We start from the raw sequence: 26435 nt of genomic DNA, 5'->3' as shown, positions 1-26435 counted from the left end.
CTATTGGATGTCGTCAGACATGTCCCGCCTCTTTCCGAACTCCGAAGCAGGACTCTCTTCTCATTGGCCGAGCGGGTCGGAGTCCAGAGAACAACAAACAAGATAGGGTGAAGACCGTCGGGATGGATGCAGGTAAGCGAGATTTTTATTGTAAAATAAACACATTCCTCTCCCCTACTAACCGAGTCTGACTACAAAAATAATCACAGAACCGCCATCTGATAACTGGCAACACATTTCCTGCCTCGTCGTGGCAGGATTGCCACCGACCCGGAGTGCTTTGTAGCCTCGGTGACGTTAGCCTGCTAAAGTGATGACTAAAGCTAACCGCTAGCTAACGTTAGCCTGCTGTTTTTGCTGAATGTGCTGATTTCCCCGTTTTGACAGCTCGCTGTCCCGCCGGATGACGTCCCCCGCGGTACCCGCGTGTTACCCATGTTAATGTCATGTGTTGTTGTGAAGTGTCGCTCTTAATAACGTCCGTTTGCCTGCTCATGCTAAAAGTCTGTTCCGCCCAGTGGCTGCCCTGTCACCGTCCCGTTAGCACCGGGACGCGGTTTGCTCTGAGGGGTTTTCACGGTGTGCGGTCGAGCTGCAGCACGCAGACTTCTCACATGTGCTCCTCCGGCGGCTGTGAACACCTTCCAGTCGGCCTTCAGCTCCCTGAAATCACAGCTTTCCGCGGCCGAGCGAGCTCTCCTGTTTGTTGTTGTGTTGGTGTAAACCTCAGGAGACTTTTGATTTCACTTCATTTCGACGTAACAACCCTTTCAACACTTTGTCCAGCGGATATCAACAGACACCCCCGCGGCCATAATAAGACCTGAGGCCTTTCATGGTGTCCATTAGTGCTGAATCTGATTTCCTACTTGGCTCTGAGCCTTGAAACCTCTGAAAATACAGAGTGTTTCTGCGCACGGTGTCAGACACGCTGGATGTCCTCTTTCATCGGTCATAACTGGCCGTTTAAATCCCAGTCACATAAGCTGAACGATGCTCTTTTAGGTCTTTCAACATTCACACACATGAAGTTCTTGTTGAATCAGTGGGGAGAGTTTGGGAAGGAATCGCCGGCGAAGTAAAAACCTGAGGGGTATAAGTGATCACGTAAGCTTCATGACAAATTGTTCGAGCTTCTGTGTGCTCTCTGCTTGATTATTTTGCTGAAGTTCAGACTTGAGAAATGTTTCTATGTGTGAATCAGTGAAAGACTGCCAAAGCTTTGGGGCGTACGTTTTGGTTTGTGTTGTTGCTTTTGTACATTAACTGGTATGTAAAGTGATTTATTTTATTGACTCGGTCAGTTTATTGTGTGTGCTGTCATTTATGTGTGTTATAAAAGGCACACGCCACATATTTTACACACCAGGCTCAGTTCACCTGTCATGACACATGCAACTCAGCCTCTGAAGACAGGCGTAAAGTGGATGAGCTTTTTGAAGTCTGAGAAAATAACCCCGACGATGTCACAGTGAAGTCATCAGTCTGGGTTTTATGTCCACTAATTTTTGACAGGAGCCTGTATTAAAAACTGGAGGCTGTGGAGTTTAAAAGATGTTTACTGGGCAGGGAAGGTCACTGTACAACCAATAACACTATCCAGTTGCATTGTGGGAAGTGTAGGAAACAGTGTTTTGAGAGGCTGACTCTTGCTTGTCAGGATATCCCAGTCTTCCCTTCCATGGTTTCCTAACTTTGTAATAGTTGTCTCTAAATGTGTTCATTTAAAATTGAAATGTATTTATTGGACAGAAAAATGCCTTCTTTGCTTGCGTTCTAAATTAGACCGTGCTGAATAAAAAAAAAAACATGGATATGAAATATTAAACATGGCTCTATATAGAATGTGTTTCCTGGAAGTGACTGTGATTCTGCTCAAGCTACTAATGGATCCTCCATCTTAACTCTGATAGATCGCTTCACATCGAGCAGCAGCGACAAGTGACGAGTGGTTAACAGAAATAATGGGGCTGCATTTCTCCATTTTAGCTTCCCACAGACTCACAGTTCTTTTCTTTTGCAGCTACCTTGACGTACGACACACTTCGCTTTGGAGAGTTTGAAGATTTTCCTGAAACTTCAGACCCTGTGTGGATCCTGGGGAAAGAATACAGCGCTCTCACAGGTGGGATTTTGGAACATGTAGTGTAGTTGAATGAGTCATTTATTAATAAAGAATCAAACCATCAAGACAGCCAGCATACGTCATCCTTTTGATGTGGATGTTTTGTAACGTGGGGATTTCTGCTCTTCATGTAGAGAAAGATGAGATTTTATCAGACGTCACTTCACGACTGTGGTTCACATACAGAAAAAATTTCCCACCGATTGGTAAGTGGACACAACAAGTGTGTGTTTTAGTTGTTGCTCTTGAGGTCTGGTTAATCTGCATTTTTCACTTCTAGTTACACAAGATGGATGCCATTGAAGGTTCTTGAATGTGTTACAGGGGGCACCGGACCGACGTCAGACACAGGATGGGGGTGTATGTTACGGTGCGGCCAGATGATCCTCGGCGAGGCTCTGATGTGTAGACATTTAGGCAGAGGTAAGACCACTTTGAAAAGACCAATATAGGAGCGAACCATTGGCAGAGTGGTGCACCCCACATGGACGAAAATGCTGAGCCCCTAGTTTCCTTCTCTCTGGCTGAACCTTCACTGCATGTCATTCCCTTCTTGCTTTCTCCACACTTCCTGTCTTTCTCCTATGTAACTATCTGAACTGCACTGTACTATCTAATAGAAGGAAAATGGCAGAAAATAATCTATAAAAAACAGTCGAAAACAAAGATATAGACATCGATGTGTCGTAGACAGCAAAAATACAGATGAAAGTCGCTGTGTGGCACTAACAGCTCCTCTCCAGTGAGTAGACTGAACCAACTCGGTTTAAACAGGCTTCATAACTGTCCTTTTGTTTCCAGACTGGAGATGGTCCAGAGGCCAGGAACAAAGAGAAGAGTACATCAGTATTCTCAACGCCTTCATCGACAAAAAAGACAGCTATTATTCCATCCATCAGATTGGTAGGTAGTGAGTGTCAAACCCTTCCAGTTATATCAATGGCTCACTCAGGCAGCCCTGAAACAGTCTGAATAAAATTGTTCTTTTGTTCCTAAATGCTGCAGCTCAAATGGGAGTCGGCGAGGGGAAGCCTATAGGCCAGTGGTATGGACCGAACACTGTCGCCCAGGTTCTAAAGTAAGTTCTCGAACGTAACAAATGAGTCTATTTGTTTTTAGACTTTATATTTTAGGGCCACAACTTATGATTATTGTTTATTAAATACTGTATTGATAATTTTTGCAAATAATATCAAAAACTTTTTAACATTGCTTGTTTTTGCTTCATAATAAACATATTCCATTTGCAAAGCAAACCAAAATCAAATCCTCACATTTGGAAAGCTGAAACCAATAAACTATTGTCATTTCTTTCTTGATGAATTAGAGATTCAAGCCGCTCTAAGGAGCTTTTTATGTAAACAAAAAAAACAACTTCAGTCCTCTCTGAAATGCATTCAGCGTCTTTGAGGTCTAAAAGATGTCTCTGAACTTTCTGATCACACCTCATTTTGAAACTGTTGTTATATGTAAGCACATTTGTATGCATGTAGACAGAACACTACAGTGGTGTGTGGATATGAATATGCTGAGTAAAACCCTGTTAAGCAGACATTCAGTCACACTGGGAGGCCCACTGTGTGGTATGTTGTTGCAAGCATTGCATATTTCTTTGCCTTGACTTGCTTTTCCACTCACCATGTATTGACATCCCTGTCAAACAGTTAACAAAAACAGATAAGACACTGAACTGAAGAAGTTTGAATAACCGTTTAAAGAAATATTTGTTTAGCTTCTTATTAAAACCCAAATGTGTGCTGTGCTGTCTTGCTTTCAGGAAGCTGGCAGTGTTTGATACGTGGAGCAGATTAGTTGTACACGTGGCGATGGACAACACGGTGGTCATCGAGGAGATCAGTGAGTGCAGCTGCGTTGCAACATCGGAGCCGTTTTCCTGTTATCTTCCATCTGTATGAGCAGTTTAAATGTCACCTCAGGTTAAACTGTGAACTGTCAGGTCGCTTACACGTAGTGTTTCTTGCTGTTTTTATAGACTGAGTTTCAGGGTGAACCAGGAATAAATGTGGGTCTCAGTCTCAGACAGTATGATGGTACTGTTTAGATTGCCAGTATTTAAAGAGATAAAAGCCTCTATCACATGTCATTTAAAACACAAAATAGCTGAGTGGTCGGTGTCAGTATTCCACCCGAAGGCATTTCTGACTCAGTCCTTCCTGCCTTTTATTCACTGCATGGCCTAATGCTGGCCGGATGGACGTAAGACCACAAACTGATCCTAAAACATGCGCTGGCACCACAGACAATAGTAACATGAGAAGCGTTGTGTTTCTGTCGCCATCTCTTCCCCCGCAGAGCGTCTCTGTATGCCCTGGCTGGATGCTGCAGGGTCCTGTTGTGAACCAGAGGGGGCGGGGGAGCTCAACGGCTGCCTGGAGGGAGCGTGTGCTCTGGCCGAGGAGGAGATGGCTCTCTGGAAACCTCTGGTCCTGCTCATCCCCCTCAGGCTGGGCCTGAGCGATATAAACGAGGCCTACATCGAAACCCTCAAGGTAGGACACTTTGGCATGTGTCATTCCTCAACCTTACATTTTTTATGTGAGCAATAATGGATGTTGTGTCATAAAACATTGGCACTGTCATTGCAGATGTGATTTACAGAATGAGAAGAATGATTTTCCTGTGTGGGTTCTGTACAAACAAACTGATATAATTATGATCTAGAAATGTTTACTAATTCACTAGAGATCACAGATTTGTAATTTACTGCCAACCATTTTCAAAAACTACAGCTTTTATGATTAGCCCTTCACTTAAACTTGAGGCAGGTCATCAACTACAGTTTACAACTACTACTGTGATTTTCACTGTGCTGAAATGAATGGAAATCAATGGCTGGCTGGCTGGTAGACTTGTTTTTTTTCTCCAATATATTATAATTTCATTCAACAAAAACAAAAGGCAAAGTTTTCAATCGCTAAATATTTAAAGAGAACTCCAACAATTACACATCAAAGTCTGTTTTCAGGTGGATCACTGATGCATGTGTGACAGAATTTTACAAATTCTTTTGCTGTTTGAGGGTTAGCTCCATGAAACTGACCGGGCGGCTGTAGCTCAGACGGTGGAGTGGGTTGAACACTAATCAGAAGGTTGGTGGCTCAATCCCCAGCTCCTCCTGTCCACATGCCTAAGTGTCCTTGAGCAAGACACTGAACCCTAAGTTGCTCCCGATGGTGTACCATCGGTGTGTTGTAAGTCGCTTTGGATAAAAGCGTCAGCTAAATGAAATGTAATGTAATATAATGGCAAGTGATGTGAAGGCTGAAGACTACAAGAGACAAGACAAGAGCTTTTAATTTGAAAACTCAGTTAAGCTGCATTCGGCCGACCATTGGTGACGTCATCACTTAGTGACTCATTCAGTCAGTACCAGACATTCAGCTCACCTCACCGGTCCAGTAAATAAATATATCTGCAGGTGTTGAGTTTAAAAACAGTGAGCTCATCAGACCTCGTAGGTCCCTCCTCACCTCTGATCAAGGCTTGAGGAGACATTAGATGCTATTAGCGTAACACATCTTAATCTTTGTTCACACTGCATGACATTGTTACATTGAGGGCGATGTGGGGGCCAGTTTTAGACAAAGAAGAATGCATTGGATAAAAAAAAAAATCACAACTGTCCATCATGAGTCTGACAGACTTAAACACATGCAGCCATACAAGAACTTTGCTCAAATATAATGGTCTTAAATTACCACAGATATGATTTCAGGATCAGAGAATAAGAATTTGCTTGTGGTACATGACAGTGTAATATTTGGAGCTACAGAATCATTTTGGCGGGTTGAGAAAAAGTATTATGATCTGTTCAAACACCTTTTTCATGGAATTGAATGTAAGAGAAATAAGTACTTAAATTAACAATGAGATAAATTCAACCGGAGCGGGGATGAGATAAACCCTCTTGTCTCTCTTCACAGCAATGCTTCATGCTGCCTCAGTCCCTGGGTGTTATTGGGGGGAAACCCAACAGTGCCCATTACTTCATTGGTTATGTCGGTATGTCTGGTCTCTGTGTTTGTGAAATAAACACTCAGCAGTGCATTGCAAACACCTCATACTCATCATGCCGTTTGGTTGTGGAGCAGTCTGGTTCTGAACGCGTCTCTTTGTCTCCAGGAGAGGAGCTCATCTACTTAGACCCACACACCACTCAGCCTGCAGTGGAGCCGTGTGAAGACGGTCAGGTCCCCGATGAGACGTACCATTGTCAGCACCCACCCTGCCGCATGCACATCTGTGAGCTGGACCCGTCCATCGCAGCGGTAGGGCCAGGGAGGATTTTATAACGCACAGCTTGTGTCTATCAAACTAAAGCTCTTTGTTAGACATGAATGTGAGAGAGGCTGCAATCTTTACAGTCACTCAGATGTTCTGTAGCTGACTGTTTTCTGGTGTCTGCCAGGGTTTCTTCTGCAGAACAGAGGACGAGTTTGACGACTGGTGTATGCGCATCAGAAGGGTATGTCTCTGAACACTGTGCTTTTATTTTATTTTTACTCCCGACGTTAAGGGGAGTTAAATTATACAAGTATTTCTGACCCAGAGATTTGATTGGTCAACTGTACATTTGAAACGTGCTCAGATCAGCATGATGTCACACCCTGCTCATCACTAGAAATATCCCTCCGCCTCCTGAATGGCAATGTAGAATTAAAATAGAATTTCATATAATATGCAATATAATGTTGTTTTTACTCGTTATAGGTCTATTAAATGTGACCCGTTTGGTGAAATCGGGTCTCTTTTGGTACTTTTTAGTCTCTCCGAGCAACCGTACCGTAAAATTAGATAGTCGGCACTCCAAATCCTAGCGGCGGCTGGCTTGACCGGTTTGGTTTTAACACATACTAATGCCAATATCTTAAAAACACGAGTGTATCGATATGTATCAGATATCTTACTTACAAGATTGAGCTAGTTAAGCAGATTAATGTCTCTATGTGCTGTTATTATTCAGTTTGAGAAACAGATCTCAAGAAAGCCATAAAACGGACTAGAAGTCGCTTCTGTTGCTAGGGTCGTTGCTAAGGGTCGGCCTACTTACTGGAGTAGTAAACATTGCATACATTACACAAGAGTAATGTATGCAATGTTTGTGCAATCGTGCCGGATTGCTTTCATAAAGCATAACTTTGTGCATAAGGAATTTGTATGTCATAAAGTGAGGCTCCCTGTCTTCCAGCTGTCCTGCAACAGAGGAGGTCTGCCCATGTTTGAACTCGTCGACAGTCAGCCTTCTCACATGGTCAGCGTGGACGCCCTCAACCTCACTCCTGGTAAATCAACTGCATGTTTTTTTGTCAAATAAATTCCCCAAATTCTGTTCATAAATATAAACTTCAATATGTTTTTAAATTCTCTCCACAGATTTCTCCGACTCGGACAGGTTGGAGCGGTTCTTTGATTCAGAGGACGAAGAGTTCGAGATCCTTTCCCTGTGAGGAACATGACGAACAATGATTTGCTGTTCTCGACAGTGGGCGAACGTTTCTGTCTCTTCTCTGTGTCGGAAGGGAAGCCTGAGGGGATGAACAATAACTGGAGACCTCTTGAGCCAGTCCAGCTCCAATGGTGTAGTCCGTGTGCGTCACACAGCGATCTTCTCAGCAGCCTCTGAATGCTCTCTGTGTCCAACATGGAGACCGCCTGGTGGAAGCTGTAGCAGGAGCTCAGGATCAATTCTGTATGCACATCTTCACATTACATGTGTTTTCATTTGAGTCTTAACACTTTAATTGTTTCTTCTGAAGTGATATGGTGCCTTTCCCTGACTCCATAAGTTAAATTGCCATAACAGTTTTATGTTGTATAGAAACACAGAGGTTCATGATGCCCATGGCTTTCGCGGTTTGTCACTAATATCTGAAGTCTGTAACAAGCCTGTAAGGAAACCAAATTTAGTTGAACCTGAAGACAAGTTGTATTAGTTGTTCATGCGAAGTATCCTTGCCAAGTCAAAAACATGTACACTAGTTCATTTGAAGATTATTTATTTAATCTAAACAATATATAGGCAGGTGACAGAACAATACACATGTAAGAGGATTAAAAAAACAAAACAAATAAAATCAGAATCTGATATTTGACAATTGCATACCTCTCTTCAATATAAAGAAAGTGTGATGTTAGATTTGAAACATAGAAAAGTAACCTCCCATCCTGTAACCAAGACAACTAAAGAAGTGGGCGGGGCAGAGTGTTTCTTTCAGGTTCACTTCCACAGCTCTCCAAGCGGCTGGTTCTCCGCTGTGTTGATGGCGTTAAGGCTGCAAGTCAGGATGTCGCTGTGCACTCCTTCAATGTCCTGCGAGGCGTCAATCACCTGAAACAGACGCTTTCGATGGTTAGCGCTTTAATATTATTGATTTAAATGACCAAACTTCAATCCAAGCCGTCCTCGTACCTGCCAGTTTACTGAAGGGTCCTTCATCAGCTGTTCAAACTTCTGTTGAACCGATCTTTGGAAAACACTGGTCTCGTATCTCTCCTGTCCAAACTGCCCTCTGAGAGCAGCCTCTGCAGGGCTCAGCTGCAGGAACACGACGAGGTCGGGCTTCGGCAGGCCCACATCAGGTTTCATGCACCAGTCCAGACAGAAACCCTGAAGGAGACACGGACCTCAAACCATCCAGATCTCTGCTCACACACACCAGGATACTGCAGCGTGTGAAAGGCAAAATAAACACTCACAGGTTTGGCGCTGGTGAAAGCCACTCCAGAGAAGGCGTACCTGTCAACAACCAGAGTGATGCCCTGCTCCAGCTTCTTCTTCATTGAAGGCCTGCAGGTCAGCACAGTATCATTTCTATTATTCTGCACAAGTACATTTTGGCAATATGATATCCAGGCAAGGGGGAATGTCTCGAGGCTGCTAAAGAAGAGCTTTTTGGGGTTTTGTTCAGATTAGAGTTTGCATCATCGTTAACAGCCAGCAGCAGAAAGTTCTTATCAAACTGACTGACTGGTGATATTCTATTGTTTAGTCATTATCAAGAAATCCCACATGCTATGTTCCTACTTCCTCGGCCTGTCTGTGGCTCGAGGCTGCATTCACAATCTTAAAACAAAAGAATCCCATGTACAGCTAAAAAAAAGAATCCACGTCATTTCCTAGCACCTGAACGTAGTGGTAACACCCTGTTCATGTAATGAAGGAGCAGGTGACTCACTGCAAGACGGGCTCAAGTTTCTACACAACAGTGGAGCTTTATGACACAGAATACATATCAGGCTTTGACTACAGAGAAAGCACTTGTTACTTGGATGATCTATTCATTGATCGTTTTATTGTTTACATATTTGTTGACACTAAGAAAATGATAGAATGTCACAAGTCACACTTGTGATTTAACTCACTCGTGTATTGATCCAGTTAATTAAGTAGGAAGAACAGGTTTTAAAACTCCCCCAGAGTTTAAGTTAAAGGAGCAGTGTTTAGGATTCAGTGGCATCAAGCAATGAGGGTGCAGATCGTAAACAACTGTACACACCTGCCATCAGCCTGTGTCAAATATATCTCTGCCCTTTCTGCCCTGCACCACTGTCCACCTAGTGATGTTTCAAGAACAAAACTGTCAGCGAACCGTTTCTTTTTCTGACTTTGGTGAAGTGACCCTTTAAGGTGTCATTTTTCATCACATCTTATAAACCTTTTTCACACCTGACGTTTTCACTCGTCTTTGTACTGATGGAATTAAAGATGTCAGCACACACACATATCAAAACCTCCCCTAAACGTTATGCAGCCATCGAGTAAAGGCATTAAACACAACCTGTTCCGTTTCTGAATCCTGCCATGAAAGAGTGAACTCTGCTTCGACTTAATCACACAGCTGCATCTAAGACTTCCGGTGCTCTACTTGTCAGTGCATCGCCGCCTGTGTTACATGAAACAGACTCTTACACCAGCTCCCAGCGGTTGGCGGAGAACAGCAGGTGCACCACGTGATCCTCCAGCTCGCTGTTCTTCTCCAGGTAGGAGCTGATCAGCCGTCCGATGGTGGTGGTCCTGTCTGCACCCAGAAAACCCACCACGGCACATCACGTTAACGTGAGCCAGAAGAGTTACGTAACATACCTCCGGAGCACCTGCACGAGCTGGGACAGAGAAACCCCCAAATGCCAACGTCATGTTGACGTCAAGGCCTTTTGAAGTGACCAAAAAGAAAAGACGCCTCACCGGGGAATCTCATCATTTCTGCCGGCCGGCCGCTCTGTTGCAAGGCCTGAACTACTTTCTTGCACTGCGTGGTTTTCCCGGCCTTGTCCACTCCTTCCAGCACAATGAGTGCTCCTCTTTTACACGCCATGTCTGTCTGCGCTCTGCTGAAGGTCACAGAAAGGACAAGACGGAGAATCGCTGTCTCTGCTCACCGTTTACCCGCCTTTTACTGAAACAAACGTCAACCAGGAAGTGCAACGACACACTTCCTGTTGCGATTGTTTTTTTTAATCAACTTTATTGAAATGAAAGGAATAGACAATGACAAAAATATTTCTGCACAGCAGAACGATAACATAATTCAGGAACTGTATAAAAGTATACAAAATAAATTTGATTCATTATATTAAAATAAAAACTTTGATATAGCTTTTCTTTTATAAGATTCCCTTTACACAGTTTAGCAATTTGTTAAGATAAATTTGATAAATCCATAGATGCACATACTTTTTGTATTTAAGATGAAAGGTAGGTTATAATAACAGGAATAATCTGAGCTCTCTCACCTTAGAAGTTAGCAAGTCAAAGGCAAGGTTTAAACTTTGAGTTGTCCTCATAGCAGGATGAAAACTATCAACAACGACAGCTCACACTTGCCTTTGACAGAATACCTCTGGCTAAAACACTCATAGAACGTGTTTGAATGAAATTAACTATATTTATTCATAAAAAAATAAGGTGCTTATGTTCTATACTGTAATTAGTACAGTGGATGACACACTTGTGGTTTTGATATGGACAGAAAACAACAGGACCATGTTTTCAGAACAGGAGGTTTTCAGGAATACAATAAGACGCTCACCATAAGAAAATCCACTGATGTAACATTAGCTGGGAAGGGGTTGCATGGGGTTTCTTTGTTGTGCTTGTGAAATGTATCTAATATAGCAACTAAAATACTATCATGTCCAATTAGTTTTTATTGTGTTAAATTAGAAAAACTAAAATAACAAGAAAAGGCTTCAATCAGCATTCAGCATCACCTATTCAAGAAGAGGTCTATCAGCACAAGGACATTTACCAAGAATAATCACTTATTTATCAAACAGTCTCTTCCTTATGACAGCAGCGTTGATTCAGAATTATATTTGCGGCATCAGACGGAAACATGCTACACTTTGCTCTTGTGACAGTGTTTCAGCGCGTCTTTCAGTGCTGCCAGCACCATATCAACTTTGGCCTCACTGCTGTTACATCCCATCAGTCCCACACGCAGCACCTGAAGAGACCAAAAACAAATACAATAGTTCACTCAAGCAGAAACCAAGAGGCTGATAACTAACAGCACATCAGAACCGTTTTCTCTTACCAGACCAACTGAAGGTCCGAGTCCTCCAGAAATCTCTATGTTATGTGTTTTCATGATGTAGCTCGTGATCTCTTTCCAGTCATATCCATGAGGCGCAACAATGGTGGTAACTGTGGGCAGTCTGGCTCGCTGTAACAAACCATTCATCATTTAATTTGTTCTGATCAACAGCCATTAATCATTAAATGACATGATTGTTTTAAAACTCACTTTTTCTTTGACAAACAGTTTGAGGCCCATGTTCTCCAGGCCAGCATGGAAATACTCCGCCACCTTTTGATGTCTTTCCCATGAATTCGCCAAACCCTTAGATTAACAAAATGGCATTAAAAACACACAGTAGGAACATTATGGGATGGCTGACCATTTACACCTAACGCACATGTTTATTTTGTAAATTTTTCCACACGACAATACCGCCATGCATCTGTGAGGCCGTTCATTGAGCTGAACGCCATGATGCTGATGCGTAGCAGGTGTGACGTGTGCCATGCTTTTAATTTAGCATGTTAGTATGCAAATCTTTGCTTATTAGCATTCAACAAAAAGTAGAGCTGAGGCAGATGGGAATGTCATGAGTTTGGTCATAAGACACAGTATTGGTCAGATAAAGTTTTGACATCAAAGATGGCCATCATTGCGCGACTAGAAACAATAAAAACAGTCTTTCCTCTGAAGGGCCAAAAATCAATGTCTATGTAATGTTAAATTACATTTCATTAATATTTTTTACAGAAAATGATGTTCTAAATCTAAATATCAATTCAGAATGATTAAAATACTCTTCGTAATAGTAATTTTAATATTTTGCAGAAATGTTAAGGTAAAAAAAAAGTAATCTCGACAATTTTTTTCTAAAAGTTCTCTTGTCAGTGTGTCACCGCCTCGATCGCTCATCTTGACTGGCAGCTCAAAGTCCGCGATGTAGGACACACTAACAGCACGTGAGCATCAGCAGGCGAGAGAAAGAATACCATCGTTCTTTGTAGATGAGACGTAGGCCCAATGTGATTTAATAGGGAGGCTTAACAGTACTATGTTGTACCCAGCTGTAAAAAGCGAGAGAACTAATCTAACCGGTCTGTGGGAGCCAGATTTAAAACAAAGAAGGTTGGCCCTAAATTAGGCTGCTCCAACACCAAACTCAGAGATGTTCATCGTCTGAACATGAATGTCTGCACAGGACTGAAACATTTCATTCTGGACTAAAGTGATCGATCGAACAACAAACAGTGTTCAGCTTATAAAACAGATTTTTCTTGTTTGTAGGTGATGCCTCTTAACAAAAAACAGCTAATAACTAATTCATATTCATGCCTCATTCTACATACAAATGTGACACAGACAGGGAACGCTATTTTTTTGTCACTGTACTCTGCTTCAATGGCTGCACAGAAATGTAGAAGTCTGAACTGATGCAAGATCACAATATTTCATTGTATCCCATCGTACCTCTTCAACGAGGACAGCCAGTCCCTCCCTCAGAGAGTAAAAAGCAGTAACTGGTCCTGTGTGGTGATATCTATGGAGAGGAAATGAAAACAGAAATATGCAATGCTTTTGCTATACTAATGCCAGAAATGAGATGAATGTTTGTAGTGTGATCTGATCCTGCTTTTAGGAGAAAATATCTCTGACACTCTTGATGGTTTGCCGTCACATCCCCAGTAGTTTGCCAGCCAGCTCAAATCCAAGAAGAAAGACACGGGCTTTGTCCTCCGGCTGAATGTTTTTTCACTGTGGATAAATTGAGCGTTATATAGACATGTTACCCTGTTACTTACAGGCCTGTAGATTACATGGAGAACAGTTCTCACCAGGCTCTCTCACTGAAGGAAATGGGCGCTGTACCCGGTGGGGCATTCAGGACCTTTTGGGAGCCTGTATACAGGATGTCGATTTCTGCAAGAGCAAACATGCACAAAAACATCTGTATGTGGTGTCATCAAAACAGACCATGTCACACAGGACAAATATTTTCAGTTTTTTCATCAGCTGCACCACAGAGATTTATCAGTAAACCTTGCTGGTCCATGCAGAGAGGAGCTCCTCCTATTGAAGCCACCGAGTCGACCAGAAACAGACAGTTGTACCTGTGGGGACAGATCACAACGCTGAAGTCATCTGTCTGTCTGTTGCTACAGATGTGATGACGATCGCTGCGTCTTACTTATGGCACAGCTGTCCAATGCCCTCTAACGGATGCAGGACTCCTGTGGAAGACTCTCCGTGTGTGAGGAAGAGCAGCACCGGCCTGTGTTTTGATAAAGCCTGCGGTGAGACGACAGCCGGATTACACAGACTGACACAATTCATTTAAGTAACCTAACTGCAGTGGCAGCAAACAGTACCTTCTCAATGTCTGCATTGGTTAAGTAGCCACCAGGAGGCGCCACTATGGTATTTACTCTGGCACCTGTTGGATTGACATGCAGAATGGTCTTGAATCATTTCTATTCCACCAGTTGATGCTGATTTTAAAGGATGACAGTGGTGAAATATGTATTTTTATCATCATAAAATCCTGTGAAAGGACTGATAGGATTTTTTTTTTTATTTCTTTGTGTCACAGAGGTCAGTTGTTGCCCAAAAACACATCATGAGCCTCACTGCTGCTCCTGCTAACATGACAGTTCATTATGATTGGTAATTAAAATACAATGGGCACTGTAGTCTGTGCCATCTTGCTGATGTAAATACTAGAGCACTAAATATGTATTAATCTACAGCTGAAAACAGTCCCAATCAAATTGTGGTATTGTTTATTAAACTAACCAGTGCCCACCTGTTGTAGGAAATGACGGTGATCAAAATACGCCCTCATTTTTAACAAGTGAGGATAAAACTAAAATCCTGGACAGTTAACAGTATTACGTTGTTGACTTTGGTCTTCTCTTTGGATTTGTCAGTACAGCCTCACCGATCCTCTCTGCCATGTCCGCTGCTCGCTCTCCCCAGATACCGTTCACTGCGATCAGCACACTGTCCCCGGGCTCCACCGCGTTGAAGATGGCACACTCCATAGCCGTGTGGCCAGTGCCACTCACAGCAAGAGTCATTTTGTTTTGGGTCTGGAACAAATACTGGATTCCACTTTTGATGTCACTCATTATCTGTAATGTGAAATAAGTGGAAGAAATGGAGGTTTAAATCGAAATATATTTTAAACAAAGGACAGAATGAAAGTGGTTTTAATACAGGTAGCTGCAACCCAAATTTAACCAATCATGGTCTAACCATAGATTAAATCAGCTCAGTCAATGGAAACAATTATGATGGTTGAAAATTCTTTAGTTGTCATTTTTATAAGAAAAAAAAATGCAAACATTTTTCAGATCCAGCATTTCAAATGGAAATATTAGTTGGTTTTCTTAGTCTTATGTGATCTGCAATCACTGTCTAAGTCCAACCCTGACCTAATTATTAACTTAACCTCTAACTGATGTGTTAACCTTTAAACAGGCCTTTTAAGTAGTGAGGACCAACCAAATGTCCTCAAAGTGTAGAAATGTCCTCAATATAATGATTTAAAACTGGAATTGGTCTTCCCAAAGAAAGTGACTCAAGTAGTTATGGATAGTTGTTAGTTAAATAAAAAGTTTTAATCCGAATTGCTGCAGTTCAGCAGTTTTCGGAGGTGAAAGATTTACTTGGAACCTTCCTATAAATAAAAGTAACATATTAGAGTGTAGAAATATCATTTTAAAAGTAAAAGTCTTCTATTTAAATATGGCATGTCAGCAAAATATACTTATAGTATCATTTATGTCGAAAGTAGTAGCTCATCTTTATGCAGATTTAGCCCTTTCAGAGTGTCATGTACTGATTATTATTAAGGATGCATTCATGTTTAAGGAGCATTTTGATGTTGAAGATGGTGAAGTTGAAACTAATTCAACTAAATATCATGCAGTAAAATAAATACAGCTGTCGGATACAGGGAGTGTGGTGACGTGCATTTCTCTTCTCTGTAGTTTTGTGCTTTCTCTGGAGGTGTCTCTGGCTCTGGAGCTGCATGTTTCTGATCTGCGATGACTGGAACCCTCAACCTCTCCCATGTTTATTGTTTGTTGAATCAGATGGCCACTCACATCTAATCGTGGTTCTTTCTGAGGTTTCTACCTGTTAAAAGTTTGTTTTTCCTTCCATCTGTCACTCATGTGAGCTCTGTTGAATTGGTGGGTTCCTGATGTGAGGACTTTACTGTGTTAGGTTCCCTGAGATGATTTATGTTGTGATTTGGCACTATATAAATAATGTATATATGAAATAAATAATATTGAATTGTGTATAAAGCTCAACAGATTAACTTGTTTTAAAATGTAAAGGAATATGGAATTATAAAGTAGCATTAAATAGAAATGTTAAGTACTATTTAGGTGCAGTACTTGTTACAACTAACACAGGATCTGGAGTACAGGGTAACATTGTCTGCTCCTCTTTGACAGAGAGTTCACAGAAAGATCTACAAAATGAAAATGATTTTCAAATCCATCTAAACCAAACACAGATTAGGAGAGAAAAGAGAAGAGTTTAATCACCCCCCTGCTCTTCCTTTTTTTTTTTTTTTATATATATCTCTTCCTGGATACACTTCATCATCTGTGTTACCTCAAATATCTCTGGATGCATGTGTCCAATGACAGGATTGGCTCCAGCTTTCAGGATGCGTGGGGGAACGTTGGAAGGTCCCGGTCCAAACATGTGACGATGAGGAACCGCCAGGGGTTTCTGCAGGCATGTCGGCGGAGGCACAGAGACGGACGACATGTTCTCCGCAGCGTGAACCAACAAAGTAAAGCCACAAAGAGCCGTGGAAGCAGGTGAAGCAAAGCCTCGGCTGAGCACACCCCTCTGTCTGACCAGTGAAGTCCTCGGGTCTCAAGTCTGTCACAACATTTTCTGCTTTTATCTCTCTCTCCTCAAATGTTAATTATTGACGACTGACTCTGGAAGGACTGTCAGCCTTAACTATTGCACTGTTTTGGTTTTGGGTTTTTTGGCCCAATAACAGTGTTTCCTTGCTGAGCATTGGCCTAACTTCTAAGTTGCTTCTTAAATCCATGAATTTAAAGTTTTTAAGTCAGTTCAAATCTATTTATAATGTGCAAAATCATTATAAATAATGTCAAGGCCCTTTACATCGTCGGGACAAGACCTTACAGTATTATAGAGAGAAACCCAACAATTCTCCAACAAACAAGTGAGGATAAACTCTAATAACAGGAAGAGACCTCCAACAGAAGCAGACTCAGAGTGGGCGTCTGTTTTCCTCAACCAGTTGGGGTGACAAGTTTGTATTTATAATATGCATAATTTCCCTCTAATATTAGGACAGTGTATAAAAGCTAAATGTTGCAAACTTTGCTAAAAGTGAAGCGAGTTATTTCAGGGGCAATATTCAAACTTTTAACTTGTCCTCTTGATCCCACTGAAGAGTTGTGTTTCATCAGAATCATAACCTTTTTAGTGACTCCAAGAAAATCAAGGTATCATGAATGAAACAGGATTTTCAAAAGCATGTTTTAGTAGTTCCACTATGTTGCACACATGTTTTTACACAATAAGCCAAACATGTGCAGATTCTCCATGGGCTGCCGAGATGTACTCTGTCTCTGAGGAGACTGGTATGGAAAAATGTGTGTTAAATATCTTGCCAAATCCCAAATTTAGGCATGTAGATGCATATCAACAAAAGTATGACCAGGTATTCTTCCTTTGTCTATTGAGGTTCTGAAAACTGAATATGTGAGCTGTGTGATTTGAATGAAGTAGAAGAGTCACATTAATAATATCATCACGTTCCCTCAACTTCTTCTCAAATGCCTGCAACAGAAGGATAGATGGAGTGTTTAATTTGTCCCTTTCTGTAATTGTAATTGACACAGAAGGTCTGAGGGGCTTTCAGCCTCTGTGTAGTATTATTTTAATCTCTATATGGGACTGTATCAGGGTCTTGCTTATTATATTTTGGGTCATACAGTGCATCCGGAAAGTATTCACAGCGCTTCACTTTTTCCACATTTTGTTATGTTACAGCCTTATTCCAAAATGGATTAAATATTTTTTTTTGGGCAAAGGCACACACCTGTCTATATAAGGTCCCAAAGTTGGCAGTGCATGTCGGAGCACAAACCAAGCCATGAAGTCCAAGGAATTGTCTATCGATCTCAGAGACAGGATTGTATGGAGGCACAGATCTGGGGAAGGGTACAGAAACATTTCTGCAGCATTGAAGGTCCCAATGAGCACAGTGGCCTCCATCATCCGTAAATGGAAGAAGTTTGGAACCACCAGGACTCTTCCTAGAGTCGGCCGCCCAGCCAAACTGAACGATCGGGGGAGAAGGGCCTTAGTCAGGGAGGTGACCAAGAACCCGATGGTCACTCTGACAGAGCTCCAGCGTTGCTCTGTGAAGAGAGGAGAACCTTCCAGAAGGACAACCATCTCTGCAGCACTCCACCAAGCAGGCCTGTATGGTAGAGTGGCCAGACGGAAGCCACTCCTCAGTAAAAGGCACATGACAGCCCACCTGGAGTTTACCAAAAGGTCCCTGAAGGACTCTCAGACCATGAGAAACTAAATTCTCTGGTCTGATGAAACAAAGATTGAACTCGTTGGCCTCAATGCTAAGCGTCATGTCTGGAGGAAACCAGGCACCGCTCATCACCTGGCCAATACCATCTCTACGGTGAAGCATGGTGGTGGCAGCATCATGCTGTGGGGATGTTTTTCAGCGGCAGGAACTGGAGACTAGTCAGGATGGAGGGAAAGATGAATGCAGCAATGTACAGAGACATCCTTGATGAAAACCTGCTCCAGAGCGCTCTGGACCTCAGACTGGGGCGAAGGTTCATCTTCCAACAGGACAACGACCCGAAGCACACAGCCAAGATAACAAAGGAGTGGCTTCGGGACAACTCGGTGAATGTCCTTAAGTGGCCCAGTCAGAGCTCAGACTTGAACCTGATTGAACATCTCTGGAGAGATCTGAAAATGGCTGTGCACCGACGCTCCCCATCCAACCTGATGGAGCTTGAGAGGTCCTGCAAAGAAGAATGGGAGAAACTGCCCAAGAATAGGTGTGCCAAGCTTGTAACATCATACTCAAAAAGACTTGAGGCTGTAATTGCTGCCAAAGGTGCTTCAACAAAGTATTGAGAAAATGCTGTGAATACTTATGCACGTGTTATATTTTCGTTCTTTATTTTTAATAGATTTGCAAAAATTTTAAACAAGCTTTTTTCGCTTTGTCATTATAGGGTATTGTGTGTAGAATTTTGAGGGAAAAAATGAATTTAATCCATTTTGGAATAAGGCTGTAACATAACAAAATGTGGAAAAAAATGAAGCGATGTGAATACTTCCCGGATGCACTGTATACATAACCAATAATACAAACCCTTTTTTAAAATTCCATTAATTCCATTTTCTCAGCTGCTATTGGTTTAATAGTTTTATTCAACTTTACTTTGAACATTTAGTTTTTAATTGACCCTTAAATTAATTATGTTATGAGGTCATAAAATGTTGTAATCCAGCTGTTAAACCAGCCAAAGTTCCCATTGATTGTTCTGTTTAAAATTAATTTTTTTATAAGATCATAAAATATAATGAAACACATTTTTTCGGGAAGAGACAAATTAAAAAAACAATATGGTGCACTCTTATCAGCTGAATCAGTCAACACAATAACTCAAGAGTTGGTGAGGTTTATTGTCTCAGCATGTTATGCTTCACAGTTGTGCTTGATTCGTCCTCTGAGGGATGAGGAGATGCTTCCCCAGAGGTTCGGGGCAGAAGGTGCCGTCTCTGTACACCAGCCGGCCCCTCAGGATGGTGGCACACACAGCTCCCTGCAGTGTGAGGCCGAGGTAAGGAGTTACCTACAAATACACACAGTCACAAAGTCAAACGTCAAATCATCGTACCATCTGTATGTTAAATGTCCCATACTGATGTTATTTACCTTGTTTTTATGATGTATGCCTGCTTCTTGAATCTGTGAAGTAGAACAGAAGATGAAGCAGCTGATTCAGGGTTTGAAGATTGGTCATGGTTTTTAAATTTCATATACGAACCTCAAATTCTCTCTCTGGGTCCCATATGACCAAGTCGGCATCGTAACCAGGAGCCAGGCTGCCCTTCTGGTTGTCAAGACTACATAGGTGGGCTGTTTTTTTGCTGAGGAGCCTCACAACGTCTGACAGCTGGAAGCCTCTTTTACTGGCTGAACTCCAGAACAGCGGCAAGCCTGAGAAGCGGTGAGATTTACAAAGAATTGAGCTCATTGCAAACATACCTGACAAGCTGTACAAAGTTTTTTTTTTTTTTTTTTTTTTTTTTTTTTTATAGTTTCTCACTTCTGCATTCATTAAACGTTTAAAAGTACAATTCTGTGATGTGATACTGAACCATTTTAGGTTAGGTTAGGTTAGGTTAGGTAGTTACTTTATTAATCCCCGAGGGGACATTTTTTCACTACAGCAGCATACAGAAGCAATAAGATAATAATAGAATAATAGAAAAGCAATAAAATAGCAGTAAAATAGCAGTAACAAAATATTAAATATAAATATAAAATATAAAATGCACAGTATATACAGTATATACAGTATATCAGGTGAGACTGAGCTCGTTGCATTTTGCCATCATCCTGGTGTCAGACTTTGACTCCTCTCTCACTGTGGCACAAACAGTAAATGATTGCTTTAAACTGGCACTCAGCTCTTGTTTACCTCCCGGTGAACTTTGCCCACTATGAGGGGTGGTGACAGCTAATCCTCCCAAAAAGAAAGCTATCTTATATTATCTGTGTAATATTCCACACATCAGTTTTGGTTTGTCAGTTTTATCCAACGTTTCAACCAGCTGAGCAGCAGAGAGGATAAATCATGCAGAGACAAATCCTGTAGCAGCTCTGTAGACAGATTTGTTGAATATATTAAAACACTCTTTAGAATGTGTATTCATGTACACCGCCTCTATAGCATGTGATGTAGTACATTGTGTAAGTGTCACCTGAGATCATCAATCACACTACATGTCTTTGATTAGTCAGTTAACTGAGTCAAGGACTGATTACAGATTCAGTGAACATGAGACACTGATGAGCCAATTATCTTTGACACAATTTAGAGACAGCATGATGATAGTATATCATGAAACATACATATTAGTGAGACGAAATGAGGAATAAAATATACTGCTTATTATTGGCAGCTGAAACAATAGCTGCTGTACATTGTCTTGTCAGGGAAGCTTTTTAGGACAGATGCAATTAGTAAATGAATGATGGCTGTGTTTGATTTAGTTCAGTTCATGAACAAGCACAGTTCAGTATATTGTCTGTGGATAAGTCTGATTCAGGTGTGCCAATTAACATGCATCATTATTTTATCAGCTGCAGCTGTGTCTGTGCTGCGCTCACACCTCAGCAGCAGAATGAGAAGGACTTTTCAAAATAGTTACATACAGTCAAATCAAAGAATTTAAAAAAAAGTAAATCGCACGTTAAGCTGCACAGAAGCAAACTGTGCAGCTTTTCATCGTCTGAATCTGCTCAGTGGCAGAAGAAGCTGTAAACGCATCATGTTATCACCTTATTGAGTCAATATGGCAAAACTGTTAGCAAATATTTGCTCTTTTAGCAAACACTGACCAACATCAGCATTCATTCTGATTCATATTTCTGGCCACCTGAAAATCTATGTCTGATAACGACTCTTCTTTTAGCGTTGGTGTGGGCTGCAATAGTTACGGGGACATTTTTTTCTCTCTTTGTAGCTGCTAAAGGCTCCAGTGTGTTCATTAGCTAGGTAGTTGTGTACAGTGGGTTTATCAGAGCTTTTTTTTTTTTTTTTAAACAGCTGCCTGCTGCAGTTGAAATCAGGTTGAACTGTAAATTAACCAAAAACTATAAAGTTGCTGGATGTAACCCAAAAACAATGAGCTGAAACTAAAACACTCCTTTAAATGTTTTACACATAGTCATCTGAGCTATTGTGAATGTAAAAAGAGCAGCTATGATGTGTTCAAAGACTTGATGAACACGTTTCCTCTTCTGCCATTTTGCCAGTTTAATTGACAGTTCGCCTTTCTCTCCACCAAGTGGTATACTGTATATGTACAGTCTCTCTGATAAGACCTGAACACAGCATTGTAAAAGTACTTACAATTAGTTACCAAAATGCATTCTGGGACATTTTGGGAAGCGTGTTGTCCAGGACACTGACCGATTTTGACAACAAGACGTTCTAGAAAGTGGCCGATTGCTGGGCAGTTCGCTATACTAGAGAACGTATACAGCGTTTAGGGAAGTAGTTTGAATGCAAACATTTACAGTCAATAATCAGTGGAGTGTAACATTATGTTGTAATATTAGTTTTGATTGCTGCCCATAAGAAAAGTAATATTCGGTGTGTGTGTGTGTCATGAGTCTGTACCAAATTGTAAAGAAGAAATCCCTCCCCAGGCCTGAGTGAAGTCTCCACTGTCCAGTCTCTTCAGATCAGGGGTGCAGGGGGAGTGATCAGACACCACCATGTCGATCTGACCAACTCTCAGTGCAGACCATAACTCCTCCTGGTGAGGCAGAATTAAACAACTCATCATCAGAGAACTGATATGACAAGTGTTGCCCTGTTTTATATTGATACCAAATCTGAAAGTAGTCAGCTTTACATCATATTCTGTTTACCCGGTTAACAGACCCTCTGATGGGGGGGCAGCACTTGAACTGTGTGGCCCCCGTTGGTATGGTTTCTGCACACAGGCTGAGGTAGTGATGGGTAGTCTCCACCGTTAAGGGGGCTCCAGCCTGCCGCGCCCCCTGGATCAGTTTCAGTGGCTTTGCAGAGGACAAGTGGACAATATGGCACCGCACCCTGGTGCAGAGGGAGGTAGCTGTCACTGCTACAAACAAACCAAATCTTATACAGAAACATCAACTATAACTATATGAATATAATTTCTTGAGTTGCTGATGTTCTCACTGGTACTGCAGGCAGAGTTCTGTGACGGTGCGAATTGCCTCGATTTCCATGACATCAGGCCGGGACTGCAGGAAGGTAGAGTACTCACAGGGGTCTAACATTGGGAGGAGTGTGACATTTTTTATTTTATTTTACAAGAAAGAAACTGTTTTTAGAAATTCCTACTTGTCCATAATTTCATAGAGTTCAACCAAACCAGGTGGAGGCTAAAAATCAGTATATCAACACTGTGTTATTGTGAAACTTGATTTTGGATATTGTATTAGAGGATTTAGGTTGAATATTGCTAATTATGTGATGTCAGGTAACACAATCTCAGGCTTGACAAATGTGTGGGTCTGACCACTGGGACTAATCACAACTATTCATACTTTTTATTGGCAATAGTTTTCTAAAATGATGTGCGGACTGAACCAAAAATACTAAAAATCGATGCTACTATTGTGCAAGTGAAAATATGTTTTTGTGATTTATGTGAAGTGAAACCTTAAAACAATTTTGAAAACTTTGTTAAATGTTTATCACATTACAAATCTCCTTGCTTCAAGACTTTAAAACTTCAGTCTTGGTGGTAAATATTTCATCACAATATTAAGGTATTGGTTAAAAATATATATATATGTTGGATTTTTAAGTACTAAACTCAATTTAAAAGCAAAATATAACAAAATTGTTGTTACCGCCAGTCTCCTCTGTTGTTTCCTGAACATCCCTCTCTGCGTGAAACTGGGGGACACAGAGTGAATAATACATTATTGTTAATTTTTCTGAGCACTTAGATATCATAATGACAAATGACACACTGCAACTGTGCTCCATGTTATGCAGGACTGTCAGTTACCAGCAGGACACTTGCTGTGCCTTGCAGCTGCTTCATGGCTGAGTGGAGATCACAGTCAGCCACATGAGGGAACTCGTCCACCCCACTATGGATGAGGAAACACTTGAAGCCGGCCACTCCCGCCTGGATCATGGGCCGAAGTTCAAGCTGTGAGGAGGGATTCATTGTTTGGGTTTGTTTTGGTCCTAATCCTGCACAATCTGGTTGTAATAGAGATCATTTCATTAAAGCGGCTCCACTGTACCTCATTACCGGGGATCACACCTCCCCAGAAGGCCGTGTCCACAAAACACTTCCCCGTCGCCTCCCGCAGCTTCTCATGAAAGTTGACAAGTGTTGTGGTTGGAGGGATGCTGTTTCTGTGGGTATTTTAATTAATACAGAAACAAAGATCAATGCTCACAACTTAAAAAATGCAGCAGCACCAATGTTTCCCAAATTAAATTGTTCTGTGGCAAATTCCTCAGGCTAAGATCCTCTTAACCGTAAGATGCTGTTGGGAAACAGGACTTCAGATTTACAGCCCCAAAACACATATTTGTCTTGGGAGGAATTATTCAGGAGTTAAGTTTTTCTTAATAGTCAAAAATTATTTATGATAAAGCAAAATTTAGCAGCTCACATCGTTTAACCTATCAAAATCTAATGTTGCATGTTAGCTTAGCAGAGACAAAAGCTATTTGAAAGCTAAGAGAGTTAAACCCAGGAACAGCACAGCTGGATGAAAACAGTTTATTATTGTTACCATGACAGCCCCGGTACAGCTGTGGCTGGTACTCTGCAATGATCAAACGACCTGTTCTGTAGTTTGGTTGTGAAGACGTGTTGGTCCTATAAAAGGGCACCTAAAACACTTACGTATGTCATATTGGGTGTCTTTGGAAATGTACTTTTGACATAAATTTAAATTTAAATAAATGTACATATTGACATCCAAAACATATTTTTATTGGAGGTATTTCATACTTTTTTCTTGCTTTTGCATACTTTTATGAGCTGCCATACAGTTTTTCTATTTTTTTTTACACAAAATCCCTAAATTAATATTTGTCTAAATTTATAATTGGATTTTATTGAAGGCATACGGGAAATAGCTTGCAAATTAAAAGAATGAAAATGAAAATACTATGTTCAAATATGAAAATCATCCAAAACTTAGATTATCACGTGACGTGATGGCTATATGGAAGAAAATTATGTTTGCTTTTTTCTTCAGTTATTCATGAATGTAACTCTAGAATCCATTTGATGTTTGCCTCTTTAAACTTTTATTTACATTTATTTCACAATCTGTTTACCCTGTTGACTTTACCTTCCCCCAGCGACCCCGTGAGGTCAGACACTGAGCACTGATTGATTTCTGGATGGGGGGGGGGGCTCTCCAACTTACAGCGGCATGTCCACGATCGTCGTCACCCCTCCAGCTGCAGCAGCCCTGGTGGCCGTCCAGAAACCCTCCCAGGAGGTGCGGCCCGGTTCATTCACATGAACATGACAGTCTACGATGCCTGGCATCACTACACTGTCACCCACATCCAACACCTGCAATCACATAGATATTCAGGATGATTGAAAATGGATCATTAGGAGTGTTAAATCAATGCATTGGTCCTTACAACCTCACAGACAGATACATCAGTTCTCATCCCACCACAGGGAATATCCTGAAACTCAAAGCATTGAGAGCCAGCTTACCTCACAGCCAACATCGTCAGAAAAGCTACTGCTTGACAGTATTTGGTGTATTTTCCCATCCTTTATTACTACGACAGCAGGACGGACTTCTTCACCAACCAGCACCCTCTTACTCCTGACAGCACTAACTGTTGATCCCAGCTCCATGTCTGTGTTTATGAGTGGTAATGAGTGCAGTGGACTCTTTTAACTCTGCCTCTCTACCACAGATATAATCTTGGCAGTTCAGTGGCCTCATGCTGAGACACCGCCCCCTTCTGAACAGGTTTACCAGGAATAGGATAAATATTTGTTGACTTTTTTGGGCTGTGTGACACACTGAATTTCAGATATAATCCTGCACGGGAGGTTGTGAAAAACTCATGAAGCATAAAAGAGATGTGAAGAATTGTGGAGAATGTGTTTGGCTGTGGTGTGGAGAAACACTCAGGAGTTTGTCAACAGACTTGATGAGCTCAGGAACAGTTTTTCACGCTGGACCTAGTTTCTCTATTCTACTGAGTATTAAAATATGAATCAACAGCACAGTCAAAAAATGATGCAGATATTGTATTCATGCGGGTATCTTTGAGTCCTCTTTATGAGTCCACTTCATAATGTTTAGAATTAGTGCATGGTTCGGAATTGGGACGTGATTGTGCACGTGAAACATTTATTTTGGGAAACATTTTCATGGTGAAATGTGTGAAGTCCATGTAGATTGCACATACTTTTACATATATTTTCCTCACGTTATCAAATGTTACAGCATGTGGTAAACGTGTCAGAGATGTGATCATGTGTCCCATCGCATGTGTTGTTTTTTTTGAGGGGCATAAATAACAACACCAAAAATGAGCTTGAGCTTGATTTTAAAATATTCTTCCTCAGGACAGGGCCATATTTTCACAAGTCAAATTTTAAAGACTGTGGATTTACTATCTCTTCCCTTAGGAAAGCTTCAAGACTATTTTGAATCTGTGACCAATATGCATAAAGAACATTCTTTATTATTATGCATACGAGATCCTGACCTGAAATTTGAGAAATTGTGAACCAACCTTTTAATCTGAAAATATAAAACATTTGTAAAAGTTTTATTCTGTTATTTTGCTCATTTTGGTGTGGAGTTTTAATTGTGCCTTTTCTCCTGATCAAGGGATTTTAGACAAGTGATAAGATCTCAAATATGAGCTGAGAACACATCCGACAGATGAGCCGTGGTCGCCTTTAATTTCACCTGA

The 26435-nt window shown here is 41.3% G+C and overlaps 4 protein-coding genes across 5 annotated transcripts; 1 reads left to right on the top strand and 3 right to left on the bottom strand.

The window, feature by feature from the left end:
• The first annotated feature begins 81 nt into the window (after window positions 1-81).
• Window positions 82-8241, top strand: atg4b (autophagy related 4B, cysteine peptidase). Of its 2 annotated transcripts, XM_069150909.1 has the most exons (13): window positions 82-132; window positions 2024-2125; window positions 2260-2331; window positions 2450-2548; window positions 2927-3028; window positions 3131-3203; window positions 3903-3982; window positions 4439-4635; window positions 6070-6148; window positions 6269-6414; window positions 6555-6611; window positions 7335-7428; window positions 7520-8241. In XM_069150909.1, the coding sequence occupies exons 1-13, from the start codon at window positions 123-125 to the stop codon at window positions 7591-7593; spliced, it is 1185 nt and encodes a 394-aa protein (XP_069007010.1). In that variant the 5' UTR covers window positions 82-122; the 3' UTR covers window positions 7594-8241. The 2 variants fall into 2 exon arrangements, with proteins under 2 accessions (XP_069007010.1, XP_069007011.1); XM_069150910.1 differs by lacking the exon at window positions 7520-8241 and having other exon boundaries at window positions 6569-6611; window positions 7335-7425.
• Window positions 8242-8320: 79 nt separating this feature from the next.
• dtymk (deoxythymidylate kinase (thymidylate kinase)) lies at window positions 8321-10573 on the bottom strand. Its single transcript, XM_069150912.1, has 5 exons — window positions 10332-10573; window positions 10056-10164; window positions 8843-8933; window positions 8556-8753; window positions 8321-8474 (listed from the first exon to the last, which is right to left on the bottom strand). Exons 1-5 carry the CDS (start codon window positions 10459-10461, stop codon window positions 8364-8366), a joined length of 639 nt encoding a protein of 212 aa, XP_069007013.1. The 5' UTR covers window positions 10462-10573; the 3' UTR covers window positions 8321-8363.
• Window positions 10574-11275: 702 nt separating this feature from the next.
• Window positions 11276-16553, bottom strand: agxta (alanine--glyoxylate and serine--pyruvate aminotransferase a). The gene is made up of 11 exons (XM_069150911.1): window positions 16294-16553; window positions 14603-14795; window positions 14034-14098; window positions 13853-13953; window positions 13705-13775; window positions 13500-13584; window positions 13321-13419; window positions 13135-13204; window positions 11893-11988; window positions 11683-11811; window positions 11276-11592 (listed from the first exon to the last, which is right to left on the bottom strand). Exons 1-11 carry the CDS (start codon window positions 16450-16452, stop codon window positions 11485-11487), a joined length of 1176 nt encoding a protein of 391 aa, XP_069007012.1. The 5' UTR covers window positions 16453-16553; the 3' UTR covers window positions 11276-11484.
• Window positions 16554-19378: 2825 nt separating this feature from the next.
• On the bottom strand, window positions 19379-25397 carry LOC138199024 (allantoinase, mitochondrial). Its single transcript, XM_069150907.1, has 11 exons — window positions 25213-25397; window positions 24908-25059; window positions 23762-23876; window positions 23518-23664; window positions 23357-23402; window positions 22677-22770; window positions 22382-22568; window positions 22128-22266; window positions 19764-19936; window positions 19652-19684; window positions 19379-19568 (listed from the first exon to the last, which is right to left on the bottom strand). The coding sequence occupies exons 1-11, from the start codon at window positions 25357-25359 to the stop codon at window positions 19419-19421; spliced, it is 1383 nt and encodes a 460-aa protein (XP_069007008.1). The 5' UTR covers window positions 25360-25397; the 3' UTR covers window positions 19379-19418.
• Between the last annotated feature and the right edge of the window lie 1038 nt (window positions 25398-26435).

This window comes from Embiotoca jacksoni, unplaced genomic scaffold (assembly GCF_022577435.1).
Source record: "Embiotoca jacksoni isolate LCO1_2020_lvr unplaced genomic scaffold, fEmbJac1.0.p SCAF_16, whole genome shotgun sequence".
Classification (NCBI taxonomy): Eukaryota; Metazoa; Chordata; class Actinopteri; family Embiotocidae; genus Embiotoca; species Embiotoca jacksoni.
The sequence above is the reverse complement of the archived record's forward strand: the minus strand, read 5'-3'. Positions and strand labels throughout refer to the sequence as shown.

What these genes read in the sequence shown, in the direction of transcription:
- atg4b (XM_069150909.1), top strand. An exon ending in ACTGTCGCCCAGGTTCTAAA is followed by an intron (nt 3,204 to 3,902) that starts GTAAGTTCTCGA and finishes TCTTGCTTTCAG; the next exon opens with GAAGCTGGCAGTGTTTGATA. An exon ending in CGCCCTCAACCTCACTCCTG is followed by an intron (nt 7,429 to 7,519) that starts GTAAATCAACTG and finishes TTCTCTCCACAG; the next exon opens with ATTTCTCCGACTCGGACAGG.
- dtymk (XM_069150912.1), bottom strand. Translation starts at nt 10,461, where the DNA reads ATGGCGTGTAAAAGAGGAGCACTCATTGTGCTGGAAGGAGTGGACAAG. An exon ending in GCCAACCGCTGGGAGCTGGT is followed by an intron (nt 8,934 to 10,055) that starts GTAAGAGTCTGT and finishes GCTGACCTGCAG; the next exon opens with GCCTTCAATGAAGAAGAAGC. An exon ending in ACCCTTCAGTAAACTGGCAG is followed by an intron (nt 8,475 to 8,555) that starts GTACGAGGACGG and finishes CGTCTGTTTCAG; the next exon opens with GTGATTGACGCCTCGCAGGA.
- agxta (XM_069150911.1), bottom strand. Translation starts at nt 16,452, where the DNA reads ATGTCGTCCGTCTCTGTGCCTCCGCCGACATGCCTGCAGAAACCCCTG. An exon ending in GGACATGGCAGAGAGGATCG is followed by an intron (nt 14,099 to 14,602) that starts GTGAGGCTGTAC and finishes TCAATCCAACAG; the next exon opens with GTGCCAGAGTAAATACCATA. An exon ending in TGGCTGTCCTCGTTGAAGAG is followed by an intron (nt 11,989 to 13,134) that starts GTACGATGGGAT and finishes TGTTAATCTAAG; the next exon opens with GGTTTGGCGAATTCATGGGA.
- LOC138199024 (XM_069150907.1), bottom strand. Translation starts at nt 25,359, where the DNA reads ATGGAGCTGGGATCAACAGTTAGTGCTGTCAGGAGTAAGAGGGTGCTG. An exon ending in ACGATCGTGGACATGCCGCT is followed by an intron (nt 23,877 to 24,907) that starts GTAAGTTGGAGA and finishes AAATACCCACAG; the next exon opens with AAACAGCATCCCTCCAACCA. An exon ending in GCACAGCAAGTGTCCTGCTG is followed by an intron (nt 23,403 to 23,517) that starts GTAACTGACAGT and finishes TGTGTCCCCCAG; the next exon opens with TTTCACGCAGAGAGGGATGT.